The sequence below is a fragment of the Malania oleifera genome, chromosome 9 (assembly GCF_029873635.1).
Source record: "Malania oleifera isolate guangnan ecotype guangnan chromosome 9, ASM2987363v1, whole genome shotgun sequence".
Lineage (NCBI taxonomy): Eukaryota > Viridiplantae > Streptophyta > Magnoliopsida > Santalales > Ximeniaceae > Malania > Malania oleifera.
Genome location: NC_080425.1, coordinates 5,783,165 through 5,804,053, shown reverse-complemented (window position 1 = coordinate 5,804,053; position 20,889 = coordinate 5,783,165). Strand labels below are relative to the sequence as shown.

General features: G+C 39.9%; 1 protein-coding gene across 4 annotated transcripts in view; it reads left to right on the top strand.

The window, feature by feature from the left end:
* Positions 1-401: 401 nt before the first annotated feature.
* Positions 402-20,889, top strand: part of LOC131164965 (vesicle transport protein GOT1-like) — a 29,757-nt gene continuing 9,269 nt past the window's right edge. The window contains exons 1-3 of one of the 4 annotated variants that reach the window (XM_058122536.1): positions 402-577; positions 677-734; positions 1,044-1,106. In XM_058122536.1, coding sequence (XP_057978519.1) covers positions 1,076-1,106 — 31 coding nt within the window. In that variant the 5' untranslated portion in view covers positions 402-577; positions 677-734; positions 1,044-1,075. Of the gene's footprint in view, positions 595-676; positions 735-1,043; positions 1,107-20,889 lie in introns of all 4 variants that reach the window. The other 3 variants (XM_058122534.1, XM_058122535.1, XM_058122533.1) reach the window with 3 other exon arrangements.

The following is a 20,889-nucleotide window of genomic DNA, read 5'->3' as shown; positions in this document are numbered from 1 at the left end:
ATACTACGAACATGTTTAATATGTACATTGTCTCACAGCTGTTGCACCACATACACAACACAATGTACTTAATTTGGAATGTGCTAGTCCTTAACCTAACACTATTATGTTTATGAACTATTTCTAAATTTTTATAAAATAATTTCATGCTTCGCTACTAACTTTCATAGTTTTTAAAATCGAATCGAAATTGATATCGATTTCAAAATTTCCATAATTTTGAATCTTTAAAATTTTAGTCGAAATCATAATTTAAAATGGGCAAAAAATTTTTTGCAGGCATAAATTTTTTTGAAAAAAAAGATTTTATTCATGTCCTTTTCCTTAAATCTCCTTTACATGCCAAAATAGTTTTATTGAATCTAGTCTAGTTATAAGAAACCTAGTCCTACAAAACAAATACGACTTTTATGCCTTAAGAAGCAGTATAACTCCTTACAACAATATAACCACTTCTCAGCCATTCCGATTGGCTGAAGAGCGTCACCGCGCAACGACAGCCCTCCTGGAATAAAACGGCATGGAGTTAAAACTTCCCGAGTAGAAGAAAGTAGGAAACTGAAAGCCTCTCTTCCGAGTAGGTCTCCAGCGCAGGTCCTTTCTCTCCCGACGTCGATGTCTGTTCATTTTTTTTTCTAACTCTGATTGTCGTTCGTTTCCTCATCTCGTGTTGAAGCGGTTGCGGGTCCTGCTAGAATCACCGAATCGGGTTCGTCTCCTTCATACTCGTGAAGGTAATTTGGTAGATCTCATCTTAAACCCAGCTCTCCAATCAAAGCACTCACCCGTCGTTTGGTAGCTTAGAAAATTGAGGAAAATGAAATATATAGTTAATTTTAATTGAGATCCAACTCAGACGAGCAGTTTTGCTGGTTTCTTTTTTCATTTCTTTCCCTTCAATTTCGGATCAAATAGTCCATAAGTGCTAGATCAGTGTGTTTACTAGGGAGGTTTTTGCTTAATTTTATTTATGCGTGTTGTTTCCCAATGATTTTGATCTTTTTTCTGGTTGTAAATGTTTTTTCTTTTACTTTATGCAACAGTGTAGGTCGATTTATATTTCTGAAGCAACACAATGGTTTCCTTCGAGATGAATGACCGAAAAAGTAAGTGAAAATTTTTTGGTTTCTCTACTAGTAAGATTTTGTAGGGTTGTATTTTTGCCGAAGTTTTTGCTTCATTCAATAAATTATGGTTGTTTTATGATGAGGAAATTGGCTAGATAAATTAATAAATTTTCTGTGCTGCATCCATGAATGTATCGATGCACAATGAACACACATACAAACAAAGTGTTTGGTTTGGAAAATGTTATCTGTATGCACTCTCCAGCCAGTGTTGATAAGCAAGAAATCAATACTGGAAGCAAATGGTTCAGGTTTTTTGTGTAATTTTTTTGGTGCAGTGATTACCTATAAGTATTAACTGGCAAATGATTTAGCTTTGACTTTGGCACCTGAGGTGTGAATTAAGTTTCATGAGTTATTGCCTATTGCCCTTTTCCTATGCTTTGGGCTACAAATGGGTCCAGAGCTCTTTGTTCACTGGATTTCACCTCCTATGACTGAGATTCTCGGTGGGGGGGACGGTAGTGGATGTTCGGACATCTTTTAGTTTTATGCAACACCTATAGCTTTACTAACTTGTTGGGAGGGTGATGGAGAATACACTTGTTTGCATGTTGGGTAAAATTCTGTAGCTCAAATTCTAAGAAGTATGTTGCATTTGAGAGTATGGAATTAGTTTGAAAGTATGTGGAACCATGCAAAATTCAATATAATTTTTTAATTATGTATAGTGCAGTGTTTCAAAAGGTGAAGTTGTAAGGCGAAGCGTTTTACCCTCCGCGAGGTGAGGCAAAACGGGTCATGACCTAACGGGTCACCCGTGATCGTTCTACTTAAAACGGGTTCAGGTTTATAAAAGTCAACCTATTTATAAACTGGTCAACCCATGATCCGCCCATTTATAAACGGGTCAACCCGGGTTCCGGCGGGTGACCCATTTATTTGCTTGCCTATTTGTCCCACGACTCCCACCTAACACAAAATAGAAAACCCAAGGAGTACACCTCCATCCGTCTGTCTCAATCTCATCACATAATAGAAGAGAGAGAGAGAGAGAGAGAGAGAGAGAGAGAGAGAGAGAGAGAGGAGTGACTGTGTAGCTTTTGCGCGTTGATTGCAAAGGTCCACAGACCACCGCCCACCGATCCAGCGGAAATCATGGCTCTCTATAATCTAGAGAGAGAAGTCTAGAGAGAGAGAGAGAGAGCGAGACACCTCTTTTGACCTGCTCCTGTTCCTTGGTCTCTTCCCTTCCCTCTGACGCCATTCCTTCGTCCTTAGCTGGTGCAAACCCTTTCTCCTCACTACTCTGCTCCGTTAATCTCACTCCGTTACCCTCTCTCTCTACTGATGAGAGAGATGGGTTTGGATTGTGGAGTTCTCTGTTCACGCGGATTCAAAGCCTATCTTATTTTCTTTAGGTAATCTTCGAATATCTCCCCCCTCTCTGTGCTTGTTTTCTCCTTCGTGGTTTGGGGGTTTATTTGCTTCTTCTTATTCTTCTTCCTCAACTTGCACCCGACCCCACCTCCTTCTATGTCAATGTGGGAGACGTCTTACAGGTTCCTTCTCTCTCTCTCTCTCTCTCTCTCCTGAAGTGATTGCCAGGAATTGGAGAAATGAAATGAAAAGGCTAGGAATCATTGATGTGCAGAACTGATCAGACGGATTAGACGTGCATCAAGCATGTCATGGTGATGATCAGGTCATCAGTTGGTGGGCCTCGCACTTCAGTTCCGGGCCAATACTATATAATTATATATTATGACTTAAGCGAGAGACGAAGTGTTCTGTTCTTATTTTGGATTTAAAATTTAAAATAATTAAATTATTTTTTAAAATGGGTAACCCGTGACCCGCCCGTTTAATAAATGGGCGGATCAGAGTTTACATAGTTATGACCCATTTAATTTCGACTCGTTTATGGCCCGAACCGTTTATGACCCGACCCGTTCACGACCCACCCAAACCCAGTCGGTGAACCCATTTTGCCACCCCCTAATTCTAGTAAATCTTAATCAACAAAGTTCAGAGGGAACTATCAAGATCTTCATCAACGTCCTCATCTTCATCATAATTATCTATAATAGGAGTTCTTCGACTAATAATTCCTCTCCCACTTCAACATCATTGTCTTCCTCAATTGTTTCCAATGTTGGCCTCTCGCATTTGTCTTGAGTGCCCACATATTCAATAAAGCTATAGGTTAGGAGTTAGGAGAAATGGACAATTATAAATTGGTAGATTCAAAAATGACTTGATATGTGTGTACTCAAGTTCTCACAATAATCACTAATCTTTTTCTAAGAAGATTAGAATGCTAGCTACCAGAAGCTTGTGTTGCTTGAGCATCATCTCCTTCAAGAGGTACCACGGGCAAAGCTCTAATAGCATTAACATCTAGGAAATTTTCATCATCAACCCAAGAAGTATCTTTTGGGAGGATATGTTCTTCCTTCTCTGTGATCCATTCATCATCTGAAGCTACTTCTGGCACCAATATTGGATCATAATTTTGTCTTCTTGTTATAGCTCTCTCCCTTAGTTTGGTGTTGTACTTGATGTAAACTAGAGCATTCAATCTCTTGTGCTCTAATCTATTCCTTTTTTTCGTATGAATCTACAATTGAATTTAAGCCATTTAAATTTTTAGATATTAGAAGATATTTTCATATTTGAGTGAAACCATAATAACATGACATTTGTAAGAAGAACTAAGAACCTGCTCAAATGTGCTCCAATTCCTCTCACATCCACTAGCACTACATGAGATCCAAACAATGTGCAGCACAGGGGGTCCAATAGAACTTCTCCCTCTTTTCCATAAGTTTTTTTTCACCATTTATCATGTTTTTCGCATTATCAGTTATCACCTGCACAACATTCTCCTCACCAACTTCCTCAACCACCTCATCCATATGCTTAAACAACAAATCACCATTTTTTATAGAATCAGAAGCATTAATGGATTTTAAAAATCATGTACCAGTAGGATTATTCACAAGGAAATTAATCAAGACCCTTGTGTTCGCTACAAATTTTGCACCCTTTAGACTTTGTAGGGAGATGAAAAATACAAGAGAAAATAAAAGGATGTATAAACTTCAAAATTATATAGTAGAATGTATATTAAAATTTTGTAGGTACGACTTTTGGTTTTTCTTCTGATTAATCCTCCTTTGAGATTCTGTCGAGAGCTGCAGTAGCTTGATCTTCGTCGGAGTGAATTTTGTCCAAGTCTTCATTTTGGCGGCAAAGACAATCTTGTAGGCGAAACTTTGATCGTGAAGTTGAATGTTTTTTGTTTGGTGGTTGAAATAAAAATAGTTGGATTTTTGGAGGACTGATGTGCGGAACTTAGGGAATTTGGAGGACAAATTTGCAAAGATGATGAAAGCTTTTTTTTTTTTTTTTGACCGTTGGTAGACAAAAAAAAAAAGAAAATTTGACTTTGCCTTTTGTTAGCAAAGTAGTTGGTGATTTTTCAGAGGAGTGGGTGGAGTGTGAGATAGAGATAAGAGAGATGATGGAGAGAGAGAGAGGGAGAGAGAGAGAGAGATTATGACAGCCCCCAAACCCACTTGGAGTAGCTAGGTAGTAGAGTGAGATTTTTGTTTTTCTCTCTCTTGCTTTTCTTCTGTCTTTGGTGTTGGAGGAGATGCAAGAGTTTTGTGCTTTTGCTGGAGTTGGGCAATAAAAAGCAAGACCGAAGCTGCTGAAGATGGACAGCTAAGGAGGAGTGAAACCGAGAATTACGAGCAAAGTTGTATTTTTTTCTCTCTGTTTTTTTTTTTTGCTTGATGCTTGATCTTGATTTTTTTTTTTTTTGGGTGCCTTGGCTTGGCAAGAGGCGTAGTTATTTATAAGCGAGATCCGATCCCACCATTTTCATCCCACATGTGGAGGCGCAACAAATTTCGGCATCGGCGACACCATTTTTCTTTCCCAATGGTGACTGTAAACACTAAAATTTTGAAAAGAAAAAAAAAATAAATAAAAGTAAAGATGTCAAATACATATGTATACGCTTTGTAAGAGTACAAGTGTCAAAATACATATGTATAAAAATACGCTCAATAAGCGTTCAAAAATATAAATCACAAAGAAGTGGGTATATTTCAAAATCAAAGAAGAAAAATCATTGTCAGTGTCGGATTTACTAATTATGTCGAAAGTGCCACAGCCAAAGTTGAGAAGCTCGCTGAATTTATGACTTTTGCTAAAAGCGCCGCTGCCAAAGTTGAGAAAATCGCTAGATCCAAAGCTCTTTGTCAAAAGTGTCGTTGCCAAACTGGAGAAAAATCATAGCCGGTGCCGGATCTGAGCACGTTGGTCCAAAGGTAACAATTGCCAAGGGTTGTTGGCACCGGATCTAGGCCCGTCCAAGCGGAGGAAGTTCGCTGCCGACGTTGAATTTGAAGCATCCGGTCAAAAACCTCACAATCGAGGAAGAAAAATGGGGTCGCCGGTGCCAAAATTTGTTGCACCTCCACATCACCGGATGAAGATGGCGAGATCGGATCTTGCCTATAAATACCTAAGCCTCTTGCCAAATCAAGGCACTTGGAAGAAAAAAAAAGAGGTCAAGATAAAGCATCAAGCGAAAAAAAAAAAGAAAGAAAGAAAAAAAAATATACAACTTTCCTTGTAATTCTCAGTCTCACTCCTATGTTGTCCATCTTTAGCAGCTCCAGTCTTGCCTTCTGATGCCCAGCTCTAGCAAAAGTACAAAACTCTTGCATCTCCTCTAACACCAAAGAAAGAAGAAAAGCAAGAGAGAGAAAAACAAATCTCCCTCCACTACCTAGCTACTTGATTACGCGTCAAAACTGCGTAATTGGGCACTTTAATCCGGTGTTTACGGCTTATATTTTTAATTAAATGTCCAATTATATCTAATATTTTAACAAAGTGCTGAATTTATTATTCTTGAGTTTTATTGCACAATTTATGAATTTTTGGTAATTTTTTGTCGCAGGGAAAAGTCCCAGGAACCAAAACGGACACCTGTTCATATTTCGTGCATAATTTTTCCGTCTGAGCTCCGATCGAGACGATTCAAATTTCTGGAGAAAGAGGAAAGGATTATCTACAACTTTCTTGTTTAGAGTTTTGTGAGAAACGGGCTCTAGGAAGGTCGAACTTGGTTGTGAACGCAGAGAATAAAAATAAAGAAAAATTAAAAGAGAAAATAGATATATATATATATATATATATAAATTAAAAAAAATGCAATTGGAAAAGTCAAGTATAGTGGCTTTGAAATACACACACACACACACACACATATATATATATATATATATGAAATTGAAAAAGTCAAAAATATTGGTGGCTTGGAAACACAAAAGTCCAAATTTGTGGGTGTGTGAGTTGTGAAGCAAAGAAGAATTCAAAGGAACTGCTGGGCGTGCATGTGGATGAATTCAGGAGAGAGGTGCGCTGGGAGTATTCTTTTGAAGAGGAATATAGGGGCTTTGAACACACAGCCAACCACACAACAATCAGCAGCTCCATCACACGCAGCTCCACCATTTTTCCAGCACCACTAGCAGCTGCAAACAGCAGCCACCGAGAGCTCCACCGGCAACGGCGCCAGAAACTTGACTCACTTCTAAAAATGAGTAGCACTAGGGCTATCCCAAGTATAGGAGCTATGTCGTGTAATAATTAGCCCAAATAGGCCAGGTTGTCTCCACGGGGGATGCAAATTAGCTCTAAACTAGCGCGAAATAGGCAAAAAAAAAAAAGAAAACAAATTTTACTGAACATGGTTTAGATTCGAAATCTTTGGGGTTTTGAAATATTTATGACGGAATTGAAACAAACAACATCTAAACTATGAACCTAACACGCACAAAATCAACCGACAACTCACTAAATACACATTCAAATAAAAAATCAAGCTAAGATCTCAATTAACTTAAACAAATATTTAATTTCAACACACTAATGACAGACTAATCATTCAGTCTCGACACTAACTTTAAATGAAAACGACTAAACTCTTAATAGAAATAACTCAAGTAAATTACTAAACTTAAACAATCATTAAAGTAACGTTAAAGTGCATGACTACACTAAAACAAACAAACACACTAATTATCTCAAACAAAAAAAATGTGAACAGAAATTGTCCCAACATCACTAATTATCTTGACCCGAACAAACACACTAATTATCCTAACATTAACTTCACATAGAGACAATAGTTCCATGAAAAAAAAAAAATGTGAACAGAAATTAAATTCAACCCAACAATAAATTCGAACAAAAATAAACTCAATATCTTAACTACTTAAATGGAAAACAACCTACTTAAACACAATAATAATTAAGAGTCTCAAATAAAATGAAATTAAAAATAGATATAACCCAACAAGATAATCAATATGAAATTAAAGTAAATCAATAAACAAGAAGTTCCAACAAGGTATTTTAAATTGACATTAAACTAAAATAATACAGCAAGTTAAATTTAAAATGACATTAACATAACAAAATACAAGTAAATAATAATAAAGATTAGAGAGAGAATGAGAGAGGGAGAGAGAGAAAAAAAAACAGAGCCGTAGTGCAGTGGAAGTGCTTGGCAGCTTCTGTGGGCAGCTGCTGTGGTGGAGCTCTCGGTGGTTGCTGTTTGCAGCTGCTGGTGGTGCTGGAAAAATGGTGCTGGTGGTGCTGGAAAAATGGTGGAGCTGCGTGTGATGGAGCTGCTGATTGTTGTGTGGTTGGCTGTGTGTTCAAAGCCCCCCTATATTCCTCTTCAAAAGAATACTCCCAGCGCACCTCTCTCCTGAATTCATCCACATGCAAGCCCAGCAGTTCCTTTGAATTCTTCTTTGCTTCACAACTCACACACCCACAAATTTGGACTTTTGTGCTTCCAAGCCACCAATATTTTTTTGACTTTTCCAATTTCATATATATATATATATGTGTGTGTGTGTGTATTTCAAAGCCACTATCCTTGACTTTTCCAATTGCATTTTTTTTAATTTATATATATATATATATATATATCTATTTTCTCTTTTGATTTTTCTTTATTTTTATTCTCTGCTTTCACAACCAAGTTCGACCTTCCTAGAGCCCGTTTCTCACAAAATTCTAAACACGAAAGTTGTAGATAATCCTTTCCTCTTTCTCCAAAAATTTGAATCATCTCGATTGGAGTTCGGATGGAAAAGTTATGCATGAAATACGAACAGGTGTCGGTTTTGGTTCCCGGGACTTTTCCTGCTACAAAAAATTACCAAAAATTCATAAATTGTGCAATAAAACTCAAGAATAATAAATTCGGCACTTTATTAAAATATTAGACATAATTGGACATTTAATTAAAAATATAAGCCGTAAAGACCAGATTAAAGTGCCCAATTATGCAGTTTTGACGCGTAATCACTACTTCAAGTGGATTTGGTGGCTGTCATAATCTCTCTCTCTCTCTCTATTATCTTTATCTCACACTTCATCCACTCCGACAAATCACCAACTACCTTGCTAACAAAAGGCAAAGTCAATTTTTTTTTTGTCTACCTACGGTCAAAAAAACAAAATGGTTTCATCATCTTTGCAAATCTGCCCTCCAAATTCCCTAAGTTCGGTACATTAGCCCTACAAAAATCTAGCTATTTTTATTTCAATCCCCAAACAAAGTACGTCCAACTTCACGATCAAAACTTCGCCTACAAGATTATCTTTGCTGCTAAAGTGAAGACTTGGACAAGATTCGCTCTGCCGGAGATCAAGCTACTACAGTTCTCGACAGAATCTCAAAGGAGGATTAATCAGAGGAAAAATCAAAGGTCGTGGCTACAAAATTTTAATATATATTCTACTGTATAATTTTGTAGTTTATACATCCTTTTATTTTCTCTTGCATTTTTCGTCTCCCTACAGAGTCTAAAGGATGCAAGATTTGTAGCGAACAAATTCTTGGCACGCCCAGTGGGATGATTTTGCCTCTCATCTCTTCCTTTTTGAAAATAAAAAATAAAAAATAAAAAAGAAAAGAAAAGAGGCTAAAAAAAAAAAAAAAAAAAAAGGCCTAAAAAAAAAGGGCCTTGAAAAAAAAAAAAAAAAAAAATTTGCAGTTGGTAAACACATGGCACCAAGGAAGAATGTCACCATTGGCGCCAACAAAAGGAAGGTCACCACTCCATTGCTAGCTCCCACAACCTTAATCGGTTACACCGGCCCAGAGACCCGCAGGTGAACTCAAGTTTTCGCCTCTATTGCGCCTATGAATCTGGAAGACTGACAGTTCCCTCAAGATCCAGAACTGTCACCCGGCTCTCTCAAAGCATATAGAAACCCATCGTCTACACTGACTGACGTTGAGCTTGGGGGTAACTACTTACCTCCAATCTCCCCTCGACTGTAAAGCCTAAACCACTCCACTAGGTGAGCAAGGACGGCGCAACGGAACCATCTACCCCAATCTTCCACGGAGAATCATTTGTCGACGCCAACGTCGCAGTAATGAGTACAAACGCGGCAAACGCAGATGAAAGGATTGTCGAGTTGGAAAGCAAGATAGTGATGCTAGCTAAAGCCCTCGAAGACAATGATCAACAGATCGCTTTCTTAAAAGGGAAAGCTCAAATTGATCTTGAATTTGGTGAAGAGCAACCGTATCCTCCCGGTTTTGCTCCGCACGCCATACCAACCAACACTTCTTCAGCACCCGATGCACTGTAAGCATGATGGAGCTCACCAACACCAAACAAAAAAAAGGTGAACCAGTTGTTGAATACATCAACATATGCACGCGCTGATCTTGGACTGCAACGACCACCTAACCGAGACTTCTGCTGTGGAGATATCTTGGATGCATTGGGAGTTGCTCTACATCCTCCAAGGTATCAAGCTTCGCACCTTTGATTAACTCACAACTTGAGCTCATGACATGGGGATAAGCATCGCTGCCTTTGGGGGCAAAGACCCAGTGCTCCACGTGGACCAACGTCGAGAAAGGATGGAGATCAAAAGGATCTAAAAGCCCACCAAGGGCAAGGAAACAAATACCATCGACGCCACACCCGTTAAGATCGGGGCAAAGACAAATGCAAATACTCCAATCTTGCCTGATCCACAAAAGCGACAAGAGAAGCCAAGGACAATGCTGCGAGAATTGGAGCAGAAGAAATTTCCGTTCTCAGACTCTGATGTACTAGATATTTTGGACCAGCTCTTGAAGGCCAAACTCATAGAGCTGCTGGAGCCCAAGTGTCTTGATGAAAAGCACAGGGTCGAAGACCCAAAAATTTTCAAATATCATCGTATAGTCAGCCATCCAATGGAGAAATGCCTCATGCTGAAAAATCAAGACAAGATTGTCCAGGACAAGGATAACGTTGCCGAGACAAATCATGCCACCATCACCACCGAGACCTCTAGGCCTATGTAGCAAAGTACTACATTAAAGGAGAATCCATGGTTCATCCAATTTGGAACCCTGGAACCTATAAAAGGCTCACACCTGCAGAAAGCTGCCGAAGTATGTTGCGATGCAGCAAATAAAAGGCGACGGACCCTGACAGCGAAATGGGAGCCACGTGAAACACCTCTTCTTCAAGCCAAGTAGCCCATCGAGACAAAAGAGGAAGGGCCCAAGTTACCTGAAGGGGCAATACGTGTTCAATTCATAGTAAACCAAGATGTCAAAGAAGTCTATGCTTATCCTGATATGTCTTGGGATGGTAACCCAAATATCTCGACTCTGTATGAACTCATGACCGACGACCTTGAGGTCTGGGCATCTTCATCAGAATCGGAGGATGAAATTGGCGATGGATGATCCACATTCATCACCAAATCAAGGAAAAGTAAAAGGGGTAAAAGAAGTCAAGCCTTGCCACACCCCGCTGAAGTCCACCCTTCGAGGCCCAACACCAATGCCAGGCTTAGCAAACAAGACTCGCCAAAAGACTCAGCCATCCACAAGGAACCTGAGTAGGGATGGACCGTGGTGAAGGCTAGAAGACCGCGTCGAGCAAAGGGGATATCGGCAATGCCATCACCACGAAGAAGGAAGCAGTACAAAAGAATGTCTCACCCACCTCAACCAAAAAAGAAGCCTCGCAAGATGACAGTCATAACATCGACACCAAAGACGAGGATGAAATGGGAGTTTTCGAGGAGATCTTGGAGAGTTTTTGATACCTCATCTTCCACTAGGTTGCCTTTGCCATGATGTTGACACTCAGGCTCTTCCTTGGTGACGTTTATGGACATCATATGGACTGCGACACTTTGGGTTCTTGCGTAGAAATCTTCAGGAAATAAATTCATTAAGGTGATGGGAGAGGGCCTTCTTTGCACCATTTCATCCTCATCTTTGGTGTCAATGTTATGATTGGCGTCATGCGAGACTTCTATTTTGGTTGTGGTGGGTGAGACCTTTTGTGTTGCTTCCTTCTTTGTGGTGATGACGTTGTTGATATCCTCTTTGCTTGGCGTGGTCTTCTAGCCTGCACCATGATCCATCCCTCCTTAGGTTCCTTGTGGATGGCTGAGTCTTTTGGCGAGTCTTGTTTGCCAAGCGTGGCATTGGTGTTGGGCCTCGAAGGGTGAACTTCAGCGGGGTGCGCTAAGGCTTGACTTCTTTTACCCTTTTTACTTTTTCTTGATTTGGTGACGAATATGGACCATCCATCGCCGATTTTATCTTCCGATTTTGATGAAGATGCCTAGACCTCGAGGTCGTTGATCATGAGTTCATACAGAGTCGGGATATTTGGGTTACCATCCTGGAGCATATTCGAATAAGTGTAGACTTCTTTGACATCTTGGTTACCAATTGGACACATATTGCTTCTTTTGGTAACTTGGGCCCTTCCTCTTTTGTCTCGATGGGTTGCTTGGCTTGAGGAAGTGGTGTTTCATGTGGCTCCTATTTCGTTGTCGGGGTCCGTCGCCTTTTGTTTGCTGTGTGGCAGCGTACTTCGGCAGCATTCCGCAGGGGTGAGACGTTTATAGGTTCCAAATTGGATGAACCATGGATCCTCCTTTAATGTAGTACTTTGTTGTGTAGGCCTAGAGGTTTCAGTGGTGATGGTGGCATGATTTGCCTCGATAACGTCATCCTTGTCCAGGACAATCTTGTCTTGATTTTTCAACCTCATGATTAGCTCCTTCAGTACGAGGAATTTCTCTGTTGGATGGTTGACTATGCGTTATATTTGCAAAATTTTGGGTCTTCAACCCTGTGCTTTTCATCGAGATGTTTGGGCTCCAGCAGTTCTATGAGTTTGGCCTTCAAGAGCTAGTCCAAAATATTTGATACATCGGAGTCCGGGAACGGATATTTCTTCTGCTCGAATTCTCGCAATGTTGTCCTTGGCTTCTCTTGCCGCTTTGGTGGATCAAGCAAGATTGGAGTATTTGCCTTCGTCTTTGCCCCGATCTTGATGGGTGTGGCGTCGATGGTCGCTTTTTCCTCGCCCTTGGTGGGCTTTTCGGTCCTTTTGACCTCATTCCTTTCTCGATGTTGGTCCACATGGAGCACTAGGTCTTTGCCCCCAGGCGGCGATGCTTATCTCCATGTTGTGAGCTCCAGTTGCGAGTTAATCAAAGGTGCGAGGCTTGATACCTTGGAGGATGTAGAGCAACTCCCAATGCATCCAAGACATCTCCACAGCAGAAGTCTCAGTTAGGCGGTCTTTGCAGTCCAAGCTCAGTGTGCGCCATCTGTTGATGTACTCGACAACTGGTTCACCTTTACTTTGCTTGGTGTTGGTGAGCTCCATCATGCTTACAGTGTGTCGGGTGCTAAAGAATCTATTGAGGAACTCTCTCTCAAGTTGTTCCCAACTGTCAATGGATTCTGGTTCGAGATTGACGAACCACTCGAATGCATTGTCCTTCAGAGATTGGACGAATTGTTTCACCAACAGATCATCGTATGTCCCCGCGTTGTTGCAGGTTTCGATGAAATGGGCTATGTGCCGCTTTGGATTACCTCTTCCGTCAAATTGTTGGAATTTGGACGGTTGATAGCCCAATGGCATCCTTATCCACTCAATCTTGTGCAAATAAGGCTTTGCATAGATTTGTGAGCCTTGGTTGAGCCCACCTGGTTTTAGTTTGATGGTGTTAGCTATCATATCCTACAACGGTTGAACTGATAGTGAGGCGATGGAGGTAGGTGGCGCGACATACGCTGGTTTAGCTTGAGGTCTTTCTGCTATAGAAATGTTGGCTGGTATAGCATGTGGAGCAAAATCGAGAGGATACAGTTGCTCTTCATTGGATTCAGGATCAATTTGGGCTTTCCCTTTTAAGAAAGCGATCTGTTGATTCTTATCTTCGAGGGCTTTAGCTAGCATCACTATCCTGCTTTCCAACTCTACATTCCTTTCATCTGGGTTTGTCGCGTTTGTACTCATTATTGTGACGTTGGCGTCGACAGATGATTCTCTGTGGAAGATTCGGTAGATGGTTCCGTTGCGCCGTCCTTGCTTGACCTAGTGGAGTGGTTTAGACTTTACTGTCGAGGGGAGATTAGAGGTAAGTAGTTACCCCCAAGCTTGATGTCAATCGGTGTAGACGATCGGCTTCTCCATGCTTCAAGAGAGTCGGGTGACAGTTCTGGATCTTGAGGGAACTGTTAGTCTTTCAGATTCATAGGGGCGAAAACTTGAGTTCGCCTATGGGCTTTTGGGCCGGTGTAACCGGGTAAGGTTGTGGCGGCTAACGATGGAGTGGTGACCTTCCTTTTTTTGGCGCCAGCGATGACATTCTTCTTTGGTGCCATGTGTTTACTAGCTGCAATTTTTTTTTTAAGGCCCTTTTTTTTAAGGCCTTTTTTTTTGGCCTCTTTTTTTTTTCTTTTCTTTCTGAGGCTTTTTATTATTTTTTATTTTTTTATTTTTATTTTCCAAAGAGAAAGATATGAGAGGCAAAGTCATCCCACCGGGCATGCCAAGAATTTGTTCGCTACAAATCTTGCACCCTTTAGACTTTGTAGGGCGATGAAAAATGCAAGAGAAAATAAAAGGATATATAAACTACAAAATTATACAGTAGAATGTATATTAAAATTTTGTAAGTATGATCTTTGGTTTTTCCTCTGATTAATTCACCTTTGAGATTCTGTCGAGAGCTGTAGTAGCTTGATCTCCGGCGGAGTGAATCTTGTCCAAGTCTTCACTTCGGCGGCAAAGATAATCTTGTAGGTGAAGCTTTGATCGCGAAGTTGGATGTGTTTTGTTTGGGGGTTGAAATAAAAATAGCTGAATTTTTGGAGGGCTGATGTGCGGAACTTAGGGAATTTGGAGGATAGATTTGCAAAGATGATGAAACCATTTTTTTTTTTTTTGGACTGTTGGTAGACAAAAAAAAGAAAATTTGACTTTGCCTTTTGTTAGCAAAGTAGTTGGTTATTTGTCGGAGGAATGGGTGGAGTGTGAGATAGAGATGATGGAGAGAGAGGGATGGAGAGAGAGAGAGAGAGAGAGAGAGATTATAACAGCCACCAAACCCACTTGGAGTAGCTAGGTAGTGGAGGGAGATTTTTTGTTTTTCTCTCTCTTGCTTTTCTTCTTTCTTTGGTGTTGGAGGAGATGCAAGAGTTTTGTGCTTTTGCTGGAGTTGGGCAGCAAAAGGCAAGATCGGAACTGCTGAAGATGGATAGCGAAGGAGGAGTGAGACTGAGAATTACGAGGAAAATTGTATATTTTTTCCTCTTTTTTTTTTTTTTGGGTGCCTTGGCTTGGCAAAAGGCTTGGGTATTTATAGGCGAGATCTGATCTCGCCATCTTCATTCGGTGATGTGGAGGTGCAACAAATTTCGGCACTGGCAACACCATTTTTCTTCCCCGATGGCGACGTTTTTGACTAGATGCTTCAAATTCAACGTCGCCGATGAACTTCCTCTGCTTGGATGGCGACAGTTTTTGACAAACGGGCCTAGATCCGGTGCCAACATCCCTTGGCAATTGTTACCTTTGCACCGGCGTGCTCAGATCTGGCGCCGGTAGTGATTTTTCTCCACTTTTGCGGCGACACTTTTGACATAGGGGTTTGGATCCAGCGATTTTCTCAACTTTGGCGGCAGCGCTTTTAGCAAAAGTCGTAGATTCGGTGAGCTTCTCAACTTTGGCAGTGGCAGTTTCGACAAAAGTCGTAGATCCGGCACCGACAATGGATTTTATTCTTTGATTTTGAAATTTGTCGACATCTTTGTAATTTGTATTTTTGTATGCTTACAGAGCGTATTTTTATACATATGTATTTTGTCACTTGTACTCTTATAAAGCATATACATATGTATTTGACATCTTTACTTTTATTTGTTTTTTTTTTTTTTTTTCTTTTCTTCCATTTTTTTTCTTTTCAAAATTTTAGTGTTACACCTTAAACACCCACCAGTCCATCCATCAATCTTGATAGAACATCCATAGTCCTAAGCTTTTTTGTGGTCTTTCAACATGTCATCGATGTCTTTCACTTCATTTTTAAGGATCCACGTCCTCATCTTATGCATTGATGGAGGCGTGAAACCTAGCCCATAATTAGCAATTCCATTCACCATAACATGCCAATATACGTCATCCATCAAATTAAGTGGTAAACATTGTTGAACACACAACGGCCAACTTTCCTACACACTTCTTTTCTTTCTTCCTTCTTCCATTTTGAGTTTAGAGTGGATTGTTTGGTCTGTGAAAATGAAAACTTATCCTTTGGACCTCTAGCCCTAGGAGTATGGCCACTCTCACTATTTTGTTGCTCAAAATCTCCAACATTTGACCTAGCACTCTGACTCCCTCCTCCTGGACCTTGCCCAATCTCTTCAAGAAGTTCATTTTTTTTACCCTTCTCTTCTCGGAATTTTTCAATAGCATTCTTGCACTCATCACTCACATTTTGAGGGGCTTTTGGGCAAGGTTTCATTCCCTTCCTTGTACTAGCCAAATGATGTTTAAACCTTGTGACAATCCCACTGCAATGTTGATCACAAAATTTGTAGCTAAAATATTTTTCTCCATCAACTTCTTTTGTGTTTCCAAACAAAATCTTTTTTTTGCCTCTTGGATTCAACTTCAGACATTTCAGCAGGTGCATCAAGATTTAATTTAAGCAATTAAAATATGAAACAAAAACCTGAGAGACGAATAAAGAACTCAGACCTGTCGGACAGAGACTTCGAAAGAGAGCAAATGCTGAGAGAGAGAGAGAGAGAGCAGAGGCTTTGAGAGAGGGAGAGCAGATGTTAAGAGAGAGAGAGCAGAGGCTTCGAGAGAGAGTAGATGCTTTGAGAGAGAGAGCAGTAGCTTCGTCGAGCTTCGTCTAGGCTTTGAAAAAGAGAGCAGAGGCTTCGTCGAGTCTTCAAAAGAGAGATCAGCAGAAGCTTCGTCGAGCTTTGTTCACGCTTCGAAGAGAGAGCGAAGGCTTCGTCAGGCTTTGGCGACAAAGCAGAGGAGAAGAAGCTTCGCAGGAGAGAGAGGGAAGATATGGTTTCAGTGTGTTTTGGGTTCTGGACTTATAAAATTGTGTTTTAACCCAGGAATATTGAAAGGCGTATGCCTTGCATATGAGGCGTAAAAAGGCGTGGTTTTTTGGCTCAGGCGTACGCTTTATTGGATATATGCCTTTACACATACGCCTTGAGGCGTTTTTGTCCCAAAACACTACAGGTGCGCCTCAAGAACGCCTTTCGAAACACTTGTATTGTGAGATAGACAAGTTCTCTATAAAATCTGTAACAACAACAATAACAAACTAAGGCTTAAGTCTGTTTAGGTGGGTTTGACTATATGAATCTTTTTTCGCCAATGTACATGATCATGGGCAATTTCATCTAAAAAATTCAGAGCTATTAAATCTTTACTCACTATCTCATTCCAAGTTATTTTAGGTCTACCCCTACCCCTTCTATTATCCCTCAAATAGTAACTAGTTCACTCGTCCTCACTAGCGCACTATTTGACTACGTTGCAAATGCTCAAACCATCTAAGTTGTCCCTCTCTTATCTTACCTTCTACAGGAGTTACACCTAACTTACTGTGAATCTATTCTTTTAATGTTATACCACTCATCCACCTTAGTATTCTCATCTCAACAACTTTTACTTTTTGGATATGTTATTTCGTAATCGCCCAACATTCTAATTCATATAGCATAGCTGGTCTTATAGCTGTTGTATAAAATTTCTCTTTTTTAATTTTAAAGGTATTCTATGATCAGACATGACATTGGAAGCACTTCTCCATTTTACCCAACTTGCTTTAACTCTATACATTACATCTTCAGTTTTTCCTTCAACTTGCATAATAGATCAAAGGTATCAAAATCTACTAATATTATTGATTTCTTGACCATCAAGTTTAACCTTTTCTCCAAAGATTCAAAATCTTTGCAAAGATTTGCTTTGAGCCAATAGTGCATGGTGGTAGTACAAAAGAATCAGGCACCAAAAATTTCTCACCTATTTGCGTGCAATAAAAGGTGACAACTAGTTTTTTCCTCTTTGCATATAAAACTCCTATTTCCCACATATGACCCTTTCTTCTCCAAGTTATCCTAGTGGAGAACTCTGTCCTAGAATTTGTTATTACATTCTAGCTTTTTACATCATTATTAATCTACTTCATCAAAGAAAATGTCTTTTAGATTAGAAACACCTCAACATGCTCCCTTAAATATTCAATTGTAATATCGCATTTTTCTCCATTATATCTATGAGTACACTCCTAATGTACTGCATTTTTCAGTCTGAAAAAAAATGTACTGTATTTTTAGTGTCCTGTACTGGGATTTTGCAAAATGTTCCTCATTTGAGGTAACATTGAGTCAAACTTGAATTGAAAGCTGGGTCAATCCGTCTAATAAATACATACGGCTTGGTTAATCTAGGTCACCCCAGGTTAGCTAGATTGACCCTGAATCAGTAACAGGCTATTTGGTATCATTATTATTATTATTATTATTTCCTTTCATTTTCATTGATACAAAATGAAAAAAAATGGGTAATGGGTAGTGAAAACAGATTTGTTTGCATGCTATTTTTCAATTCCTATTGTCGGAACGATGATGAATCTAATGAGGCGGCAAAGTAGTAGGGCATGAAATAGGTGAGAGAGAGGTGAAACATGTAGCAAGTGATGGAGAAAAATTGAGAGAATGAAGACCATAATCCATATCCTCTGAATGTCTTCCTCCGTGTCTTCCCTCCATTGGTTGAGATCACTTGAATTGTGTAAGCTCTCATTTCTCACATCAAACTCCCACACACCCCACAATGGAATTATTCTGGGAGGCTCTAGAGAGGAGATTAAGCTCTTGCAATGGTTCTCTCTTTCGTGCAGTGAACTCTCAATTACTCTTCTTGCTCTCTTGATCATTACTATGGTGCTGTTAGTTATTGATGATGGGAATTCGTTGAGTCCAGATCAGATGAAAATCCTTTGATCTGAGATTGGATAAAGTAGAGAATATTGGAGTTTTGTTCGTTCTTGAGAAGAATCAGCAGTGCAATAGATGGGTTCAATTTTCTTCAATTGGAGCAGCATGGATTTCTCATGGCTTTTCATCTCTTGCTGGAAGTTTAAGCAAGGGTTTTTGTAGCTTTTGGGTGGGATTTGTTGATTATTGGATGGTGATTCTTGCGATGAGGGCAGGGAAATTTCTGGAATTAGAGCACAGCTGGAGAGGTAAAAGTATTCTATCTTCGTCCCTGAAGATCCAAAGGCGATGGGTGGTCTTGTTTTGGGGAAGAATTCATTGCTTTGGTGTGCTCGTCTGCCAGGTGCTGATGCAGTTGGCAGTAAAAAGAGTAATGAGAATTGATCCTGGAGTCTGGTAATATCAGGAAAAAGTGTTTGATGGGGGGATGGGGGAAGATGCAGGAGGAGGTCCTGCGGACAGCTCTGCACAATTAATCAACGTCGTTAAGGGACAAGGTTCCGACTGAGGAGGTGAGGCTAGAGGCAGCTAGGGTTTTCTACATGGATGATGGGATGACAAAGGTTAGGTGGAGTAGGCCGGTATTTGATGTTCAATATAGATATTGGGCCGGTTGTTTGAGAGCAATAGAGGCCTTTTAAAACTTATGGTGAGCTTGCTGGTTAAGGAGGCCCAGGAACAGAATTTTGATTCTATTTGGGGCCAATTTACAGAGGAGAACATTCAACAGGGTAAATCGCAGCTGACCAATTGAATGAGCAGGTCCCAATGGAATCAAAATTCTGTTCATGGGCCTCCTTAACCAGCAGGCTCATCATAAGTTTTAAAAGGCCTCTATTGCTCTCAAATGACCAGCCCAATATCTATATTAAACATCAAATACTGAATGAGCAGGTCCAAATGCCTAGTCAGGATTGCAATCAAAATGAAGACCTTCTTCTGAAAACCTGTCAGGCTACAGGAATCAATCTCTCCTCAGCCCTGAAGCAAAGTGCGTACGGTTCAGTGCTTCAAACATCTTTGAATAAGATCATGGTGGTCAAGAGGAGAGAATTAGCTGCTCTGAAAACAAAAAAAAAAAAGGGAGACGGAATGTGATACATGGGTTGCAAAAAAAAAAAACAATCCTACTAATTTTCTAGGAAATGTGTCTCGGCTAGTCAGGAGAAGAATGATAGTAGGCGGGGTTCCAGGATTGAGTTTGGGGGATCTTCTAAAAATTTTAATTCTTGTGGAGTTGAAAATCAGGATTTATTGTTGGTTTGAAAGGGAATTCAGCTGAAAAGGGAGCCAAGTTGGATAATTTGAAGAATCAAAAGGCTTACGCTTGTTGGAAGGAAATGCAATTGGCTTTTGAAGGGAGGAAATGTTTTGAAGATAACTAGGATTTGTCTGGTGAGAAAAAAAAAAAAAAAAAATTCTGAATAGAGGTAGTAAAGTTGCTTTAAGTATAGTGGAGAAGCCAATTTGTGAGAGGGCTAGCTCGATTAATGGTAGTAAGAGATGGGGGGATGTTTCGGAGAATGATAGTGTAGGTAGTAGTGATTTTGCGTATGACAAGGGTTTACTTTTGGGAGTAGCAAGATTTTCTTCTGACTCTTCTTCTAATTGTCTCGAGGATTTATCTTGTGTCTGCTCCTCCTCTAGAAGGTTTAGATGGAGTTAATATATTCAAGGATGATGCTTCTACAAAACTGAAGGTAAAATACAGAATTATGCCCACTCCAGCTCAAGAAAATTTTGAGAAAGGCATTCAAACTTAGAGTTTGTTGGATAACTTGGGCCTTATGTTGTCTGATCATGGAGGAAAAGAAGCTAGGCTTGCTGGTGGTAAATCTAAGGGGAAGAAGGTTTAGAGGGAATTAGCGAATTCGAAGTGTTTGGTGAATTATGATAGGAAGGGATTAAAGAGGGGCATCCTTGATGATTTCAACTTTTTATTTTTTTTTATATTATTATTATTATTATTATTTCTTTTCTTTTTTTTGCCTTTGATGTTCCTTTTCTTTTTGAGGATTTAGTATTCTTGCTTTGAAAAGTTTTGTCTTGAGGTGGAGGAAATGGTTTAGAGGGTGTCTATCTTCTGTGTTCTTTTCCATCTTAGTAAACAGTGAGGCCACGTCTTGTTTTCATGCATCCAGGGGTCTAAGATAGGGAGATCCTCTTTCTCCCTTTCTCTTTACATTGTTGTTGATTTCTTGAGTAGGATGATTGAGAGGGGGGTGGATAGAGGGTTGGTGGAGGGGATTAAGGTAGGTTATGAGAATTGCATGATTTCTTATCCTCAGTTCACAAATGATACTATTCTTTTCCTATTGAATAACATAAGTTGCTTCTCAAATTTGTTGACTATCTTACAAGTGTTTGAGAGAGCATCTGGGCTGAAAATTAATCTCTCTAAGAGCAGTC